The sequence below is a fragment of the Vigna unguiculata genome, chromosome 9, assembly GCF_037176805.1.
Source record: "Vigna unguiculata cultivar grain cowpea cultivar isolate G323 ecotype 2 chromosome 9, ASM3717680v1, whole genome shotgun sequence".
NCBI classification, from domain to species: Eukaryota; Viridiplantae; Streptophyta; class Magnoliopsida; order Fabales; family Fabaceae; genus Vigna; species Vigna unguiculata.
This window is the reverse complement of record NC_140800.1, coordinates 25,056,779-25,065,561: the sequence shown is the minus strand read 5'-3', so window position 1 is coordinate 25,065,561 and position 8,783 is coordinate 25,056,779. Positions and strand designations below refer to the sequence as shown.

General features: G+C 39.3%; 1 protein-coding gene across 1 annotated transcript; it reads left to right on the top strand.

Annotated features, from left to right (window-relative positions):
• Window positions 1-703: 703 nt before the first annotated feature.
• Window positions 704-1,120, top strand: LOC114163563 (uncharacterized). Its single transcript, XM_028047868.1, has one exon. The coding sequence runs from the start codon at window positions 704-706 to the stop codon at window positions 1,118-1,120; it is 417 nt and encodes a 138-aa protein (XP_027903669.1).
• Window positions 1,121-8,783: the final 7,663 nt, after the last annotated feature.

Here is an 8,783-nt window from a genome sequence, read left to right as displayed (position 1 = left end):
TCAAAATGTTCAACCCTTTTACATGTCTAGGAGCACCCCTTATATAGAAGAGTTTAGGGGCCTCTAAGCAAATAAAATATACCTAAGAATGTCTCTACATAAACCTAACCCTAGCTTCTAGAAACTAGGTCAAATAAGGTCACAAAAATGAGAGACAAAAGAGCTAACTATGGTGTGTGCAAGGCTAATTTAGTTCTAGCACAAAAGGAGACAAAGAATGTGTCTCATATGTCTCCAAAAAGTGGTCAAAGTGTGCTAAAAACAAAGGAGACCAAAGGTACATAGGTACACTTGCTTCATGCCTTTTACTTTATGCTTTATGCCTTTGCTTTACTCTCTCCTCCACATCATTTATGCTCCCCAATCACCATACGCCACCTAGCATTTCTTTCTTACTCCTAATTAACCTACAAAGCAAATAAACATAGATTAGCATGTTGGCTTAAGTGAAGTCAACTATAGTCAACAAGTCAAACCTAGTCAAAGGTCAACAAGTCAACTAAATTTGATTCAACTAAGTCAACTTAGGGAATCAAAAATAACAAACACAAATGAAAGGGATGAAGGATTAATGAACTTCCTTTCTAAACATGCTTAGTCTTCTTAAGCATGTGCCTCCATCCTTGGTTGGGGTCAATCCTTCATCAAAAAGTTAGGTTTGCCGGTTTATGAGCTACAATGTGAACTTGTGGTATCTATTCCGATGTCGGGTTTGGTCAGGACGTGGTCCTTATGTGCTAGGTGTTTAGTGGAAGTAGAGGGGCACATATACAAAGTAAATGTGATATGCGTACCGCTACAAGAATTGAACGTGATCTTGTGGATGGATTGGCTCTCTGCCAATCGCATTCTTATAGATTGCCGACATAAAAAGTTATTGTTTCCCAACTCAGTGGAACCTGAGTTGTTATCGTCTCAAAGGGTTATGAAGGAGATAAAAGATGACGCGCAATGCTTCATAATCTTTACCCATCTACAGATGGAGAAGGAGAAAGGGACGTCTGTTATACCGGTAGTGCATGAGTTTGAAGATGTGTTGCTGGAGGAAGTACCAGAGTTGACTCCTAGTAGAGAGGTGGAGTTCTCTATTGACCAGGTGCTAGGAACCGGTCTGGTGTAAATGGCTCTGTATCGTATGGCCTTGGCGGAATTGGTGGAACTCAAGAATTAGATAAAGGAACTGTTGGGAAAGCAGTTCATACAGCCCAGTACTTCGCCATGGGGAGCACCAGTGTTGTTGGTGAAGAAGAAGGCTGGGAGTTAACGTTTGTGTGTGGACTACAAGCAATTGAATAAGATGACGATCAAGAACAAGTATTCCCTCCCAAGAATAGAAGACCTGATGGATTAGTTGCATGAGGCTTCGGTATTTTCAAAGATAGATCTGCGGTCGGGATATCACCAGATTCATTGGCAATTGGCTTTGTAGAGCAATAGAGGCCACCACAAGTGCAAGCATCCGGTGAATCTGACTAATTATATATATATCCAGATAATCGTGTCTTGAGTCGTAGTGTCTTGTTTACGAGTCTTCACATGCTTTGTTGATGTATGTATCTCTCGCTATACAATTGTATGCAATGGTATGATAAATCATTTTTCTACTCTAGCTTACCCTTTCTACTTGTTTGTATGTGCTATGTGTGATTTTTCTCCTTTTGTGATGATCATCAACTCCTCGAAGTCATCAAGGTGATGGAGGTTTTGTTGCTTAATTTGTCTTGGGTCAAATCCCGCCTATCTTCGAGTTTCCTTTTTGGGATGTAGTCCATGTATTTCCTTGCTCTTGGAGCACTTATTTTAAATACTGTTAAACTTCTTCTTCTGCCTTGTTATTGGCATCGCGGTGTGTTTAGTTTTCCTTTTAAGTATTCTTGGATAACTGTAAGGAGTAGCGTTTATACTCCATGATTTTGCCCTTTTATTATTCAGCGTAATGATTTTAACATCCCATTTAAATAATAACATAATTAAATGAAATCTTACACTGGATAATATAAAGAGCCAAGTTGCGGAGTATAAGGTGATGTGACCCCAACAAGCCCAAGCTCAAGTGCATCAACAAGCCCAAGCCCACATCAAGGCCCAATCACTAGAAGCATGATGAGAAAGATTCACATGGGCCTCTCACAAGATGATCAAGTCAATCATAGGCTTTTTACATTATTTACATGGGCTAAAGAAATCTCTAAAATATGAGATGATGCATGAAGGAAGTAGTCTAGATTTAAATTGGGCCATTGTTTAGGCTTTGCTTTCAATAAAAGCTAGAACACTTGTTGGGATCATTTGGGCCGATCCCAATGTGCTACCATTGGCCGAGAGTTACTAGAGTGACTCTCCTTTTGGATGCAAGCAAAGCATGAACTAAGCAAGGAGCATGTGATGGAAGCATGGTGCGTGTGACTTGGGCAAGGAGAGTGTGATACGCCACTTGGCACCATCTAGACTCATCTACTACATCACATGGTCTATAATCAAGCTTTTTCTCCAAGCTACATTTGCATTTCATCTTTGTTGCATTTTCTCTTCATTTGGCCGGCCATGTGCCTATAAATAGAGCCACTCAAATATTGTAATGGTTACTCTTGAATTGCTAATAGATGCTAGTGTTTGAGATCACTCCACACTTCTATTAATTTGAGAGCACACATGGCTAACCTTCTCCTTCATCTCCTCTAGCCACCTTCCATACCATAGCTCCACTTCTACTCTTCATCTTCACCAAATTCTCCATTTCCGAGAGTTACCTTTCTCTAATTCTCCAAATTCCGCTGCACTTCATCTTCTCCTCATCATTCTCCATGGATTTCCTTCCTCTCCTACTCCAAGGACATCCATCAATTGGTATCTAGAGCCATCCAAGCCTTTGGTGCATCCATCCTCTTGGTTTGGGTAAGGTTCTTGGTCCATACTTGTCTCCTCTTTCATTTTCCGTTTTGTCTCTCTTCTCCACTGTTTTCTTCACTTTTGCTGCTGTTTTTTTCATGTTTTTAATGTTCTCCACCATTTGACATTGACGCTACATGAATCTCCATTGATTCACCTTATATTACTCCTTGCTTCATTGGTGCAAATCAGTCCTTCTTTGCATTTTATCATTCTAGTTATGTTTAAGTCATGTTCTATGCTTTGTTTGTGCTTTAATTCATCTTTTCCACCGTTTAATTGCATTGCTTACTGAATTGATTGAGTTTCCGCGCGACATCTCACAGCCAAAACACTATGATCCTTCAAGTAAGTGTGTGGATGTTTAAGGCCTGAATCCTCACTGTTTTTCATCTGTTTCACCGATTGGATTGTGCTTTTGTGTGTCTAAGATTTTCTTTTATGATTCATGCTTGATTTCAGTTCATAATCAAATTCTTTAGCTATGCTTTCCATAGAACATCTCCTACAATTTCAGAGAGCAAATCTGCTCCAGTTTTCTTCTGTTTTCTACCAAATCACTGAACGCACAGTCTCTGTTTTTTATTTTTTGTGAGTAACTCAGTGCTCCAAAATTCAATCTGATTTTTGCCTCATTTATTTAACATCCAGACGAAAAATACAAAAAAATAATCATTCAAAAATGTTGAGTACAAAAAAAATGAAAAATCCCGTAAGTTGAGGCTCATATTTCCGTTTTCTGGCACTGCAGTTTTCGAAAACTCACTGTTTCATTGCTGTTTTGTGCGTGCTTGTGTTTTTAGTGCTCGTTTTCACATGAATTTTGGCTTGAGTTTGTACTCTATATTGCTTCATTATTGATTTGCTTTGGAAGTCAATTCATCACTTCATTTGCTACTGCTTTGCAATGACTACTTCAGCCATATGATTGAGCACTATTGTCTTGCTGATTTTGCTGTTTTCATCTATTCTAGTGCATTTCTAGGTTCCTTTTGTGGTGCTTGCTTTTATTTTCCAGCCTTTAATTTCTTGCTTGTCACTTCTTGAACCTCCTTCTAGTCATGTTTCATTTCAATTCTCTTTTGGTTTAACATTTCTAATTAGCTTTTCTTGCTTTCTCCTTTGTTTGGGTTCATCTCTCGGTTTTGGTTGATTAATGATGCTATGGAGTTTAGAATGGTTTGTATGATATGGTAGCATCTTAGGTGGTGGATATTGAAGTAGAATTTTAGCTTGTGTGCTTATCCTTTTCCTCACCTATTGAGAGTTTTGGACCTATTCATTTGAGAGTGTGTGTGCTAACTCCATTGCTTGGTATAGTTTTTTTTGTTGTTTTGTTTTTTGGTGCAGGTTTGGTGGCTGTTTTGGCCTTAAAACCAAGACTATAGTTGCTGTTTTGCACTTCATTTTGGTGGCTTAAGGTGCTTACAAGTGCCTTACTTGGTGGTGGTCTTTGTTCAAATCAAAAGGAGGCTACAAGCCAAGCTCTTGGCTTTTGATTTTGTGCAAATTGGCAGCACTTTGGCAGCACATTTGGAGTTGCAATGTTTCTTATTTTTGGCTTTATTTCTTTGTACTTTGTACTTCTTTTTGGCACATCTTATTTGGTACCATTTTGAAGCCTCCTTGATTGTGAAATTGCATCTTTTGAGCATCAAAATTTGAGATATTAAGTGGCTTGAGGTTGCTTCATTTTGAGTACCAAATTAGTGAACCAAAAATGATTTCAAATTCCATTGTATCCATGGCCTACTTAGGTGTCTTGGGGAACCAAAGGTGTTCAATCCCATCTCCTAAGTAGAACCTTTTTCATATTCTAGTGCAACGTTTTAGTAAGTGAGTGTGTTGAAAGTTCTAAGTGCTTTCTCACCTTGCTTTTAGGCCGCATAGTTAGACGCTTAGTGGTTTAAATTTGTGAAACCAAAGTCTCTAAAATTTTTGCCATTTAGGGGTCCGTTTTTTGTGTTAGTCTTTTCTTTTCTTTGAGTTTTGTTTGTGTTTGTTAGTGCTTAGTGTCTCAAGTGATTCTATTTACTTAGCCTTAAACAATTGTGTGATCTTTGAAACCTTTTGCAAGTACATCTTCGCAAGGATTGGCCTTGGTACTTAAGAAGTCTTTTAGACTCACCTCGCCTAACCTGGAGGTCTACTTGTGCTTGGTTTCTTCTTTCACTATTTTGTTAAAGTTCTAAGTTCTTTCAATCACCATGAGCACTAGAAGGGCTACTCGTGCTAGTACCCAACATCAACAACATGATGAAAACAACCTCCACACAAGTGGTGATGAGGAGGTTGAGGTTGATCCTAGAGTCCTGAATAATCTCTCTCAAGAGGTTAGGGACCTTAAAATTCAAATGGCTTCCATACAAGCCAATCTTCAATTAATTGCCAATCAACTTACCCCTCCCAACCACAATACCCATGCCTCTCCTAGGCCTTCTCGTGCCCCTTCAAGGCATGAGTATGATTTTGAAGAGGAGGAAGATGAGCGCATTAACCTTAGACAATCGCCTCGTGTAAGAAGGCAAAGGTGCATACCTCCTCACCCAAAGGAAGTCAAAATTGATTTGCCTCATTTCTATGGGAAGGATAATGTTGAGGTTTTTCTTGATTGGGTTGCAAAAGTAGAAAAATTGTTTGATAGTCATGTTGTGGAGGAAGAGAGGCGTGTGTCTCCAGCTATTCTTAGCTTTCAAGGGCATGCTCTTAATTGGTGGACTTCCTTAGTCCTCCAAAGAAGGAGAAAAGGGATACATGATATTGAGTATTGGAATGATCTTAAGGAAGCCCTTCATGCCCTCCATGCTCCCTCCTACTACAAAAGAGAGCTCTTGGACAAGCTCCAAAGGCTCCAACAAAGATCTATGTCTATAGAAGAGTATAGACAAAAGATGGAGCTCTACATCATAAGAGCCGGAATTGAAGAAGAAGAGGAACTTACCATTGCTAGGTTCTTAAGTGGACTCAATTACAACATAAGAGATAAAGTTGAGTTGCTCCCCTACCGCAATTTTAATGATCTTGTTCAAATGAGCATCAAGGTGGAGCAACAACTTTTGAGACGTCCTTCTTGCAAGGATTCTCCCTCTTTTTCTAAAAATGATTTTCCAAAGAAAGATTTTTCAAAAGAAAAAGAGTCCACTCTTAAGAGCCTTACAAAGGTAAGTGACAAGGGTGAATCCTCCACCAACAAAAGAGGTAGTGACATCAAATGTTTCAAGTGTCTAGGTAGAGGTCATGTGGCCGCTCAATGCCCTATCAAACGCACCATTGTGCTTAAGGGCAAAGACCTCTACACTAGCCAAGAGGAGTCATCTTCAAGTGACTCCGACACTTCTTATTCTAGTGATTCTCAAGAACATTCATATCCAAATGAAGGGAAACTTTTGATGATTAGGAGGCTTCTCAATAACCAACCTAGCATTCCTCTCAATGATCAAAGAGAAAATATTTTCCACACAAGATGTGAGGTTTTGAAAAACACTTGTTCTTTGATCATTGATAGTGGATCTTGTTGCAATTGTTGTAGCACAAGATTGGTTGAGAAGTTGAATTTGACTTTGTTACCCCATCCCAAACCTTACAAACTTCATTGGCTTAATGAAGATGGGGATCTCAAAGTTGAACATCAAGTGAAAGTCAAGTTCTCCATTGGGAAATTTAAAGATAAAGTTTTATGTGATGTAATCCCAATGGAAGCTTGCCATATTCTCTTGGGGAGGCCTTGGCAATTTGATCATAAAAGCTTACACAATGGCCACACCAATGAGATCACCCTCCAACATCAATCAAAAACTTTTGTGTTGCATCCCGTCACTCCTAGCCAAGTTGCTAGTGATCAAGTTCAAATGCGAGCTAGGAGAGAGGAAGAGAGTTCCAAGAACTCTAATGCTTCTAAAGATTCTAAGGACAAGACAAAGGTAGAGGAAGTTTCTTCTTCTAAGGATGTTGCTCATGAAGTTCTTTTAACTCATAAAACTCTTTTGCACACTCTTCATAATGAGCAACCTCCCTTCCTCTTACTTTGTCAAGCAATCCTTACTTGTCTTGAACATCCTTCTCTTAAGGATCTACCTCCTTCCATTCGTGCTCTCCTTCATGAATTTCAAGATATTTTTCCAAAGGATGGCGCTCATGGTCTCCCACCTTTTAGAGGGATTGAGCACCAAATTGATTTTGTCCCAGGGGCAAGTCTTCCTAATAGACCTGCCTATAGGACCAACCCAATTGAGACCAAGGAGATAGAAACTCAAGTGAATAAGTTGCTAGACAAGGGATGGGTTTAAAAAAGTTTAAGTCCTTGTGTTGTGCCTGTGTTGTTGGTGCCCAAGAAAGATGGAAAGTGGCGTATGTGCTGTGATTGTAGGGCTATCAACAACATCACCATAAAATATAGGCATCCAATCCCAAGACTAGATGATATGTTGGATGAATTACATGGAGCACAAATATTTTCAAAAATAGACCTCAAAAGTGGTTATCACCAAATTCGTATTCAAAAAGGTGATGAGTGGAAAACTGCTTTCAAAACAAAATTTGGTCTATATGAATGGTTAGTCCTGCCTTTTGGTCTATCTAATGCTCCTAGTACATTCATGCGCCTAATGAATCATGTCTTGCGAGATTGTATAGGCAAGTTTGTTGTTGTCTATTTTGATGATATCTTGGTGTATAGTACAAGCTCTAAACTTCATGTGGGTCATCTTAGAGTTGTGTTATCTCTTCTCCGAGACCACCAACTCTATGCTAACATTGACAAGTGCACTTTCTGTGTAGAGAGTGTCATCTTTTTGGGATTTGTGGTCAATAAGAGTGGGGTGCATGTTGACCCTGCAAATATCAAGGCCATCCAAGAATGGCCTGTGCCAAAGAATGTTGGGGACATTAGAAGTTTTCATGGATTAGCAAGTTTTAATAGAAGATTTGTCCCCAACTTCCCCACCATTGCTTCACCCCTCAATGAACTTGTTAAGAAAGACATATCTTTTGAGTGGGGTGAAAGACAACAAAAGGCTTTTGATGATATCAAGACTAGGCTCACCCAAGCTCCCATTCTTGCTCTTCCAAATTTTGAGAAAACTTTTGAGCTAGAATGTGATGCTTCTGGGGTGGGAATAGGTGCGGTTTTGTTACAAGAAGGCCATCCAATTGCTTATTTTAGTGAAAAACTAAATCGTCCTTCTCGTAACTATTCCACCTATGACAAAGAGCTATATGCTCTTGTGTGAGCTCTTCATACTTGGGAACATTATCTTGTAACAAAAGAGTTTATTATCCATAGTGATCATGAAACTCTCAAGTATTTGAAGAGTCAACACAAATTGAATAAAAGGCATGCAAAGTAGGTTGAGTACTTGGAACAATTCCCTTATGTTATCAAGTACAAGAAAGGGAAAGCTAATGTGGTGGCTGATGCACTATCAAGGAGATATACTCTCTTAGCCAAGCTTGAATCCCAAATTCTTGGATTTGACAACATATGTGAATTGTATATTCATGATCCCTTCTTTGCTACCATTTATCATGATTGTCTTACTAAGTCCCAAGGCGGCTTTTATCTCTCAAGTGGATATCTTTTCAAAGAAGGCCGCCTATGTATTCCTCTAGGTTCTCATAGAAAACTTTTGATCAAAGAAATGCATGAGGGGGGACTTATGGGTCACTTTGGGGTCGCCAAAACTTTGGCCATGCTTAAAGAGAAATTCTTTTGGCCCCATATGAAAAGGGAAATACAAAACTATTGCGCTAGTTGTTTGACTTGTTTGCATGCTAAGTCTAGCGCAATGTCTGCAGGGATGTATACTCCTTTGCCTGTTGCTTCCACCCCTTGGGAGGATATAAGTATGGATTTTGTCCTAGGGCTTCCAAGGACTTCTAGGGGTGTTGACTCTATA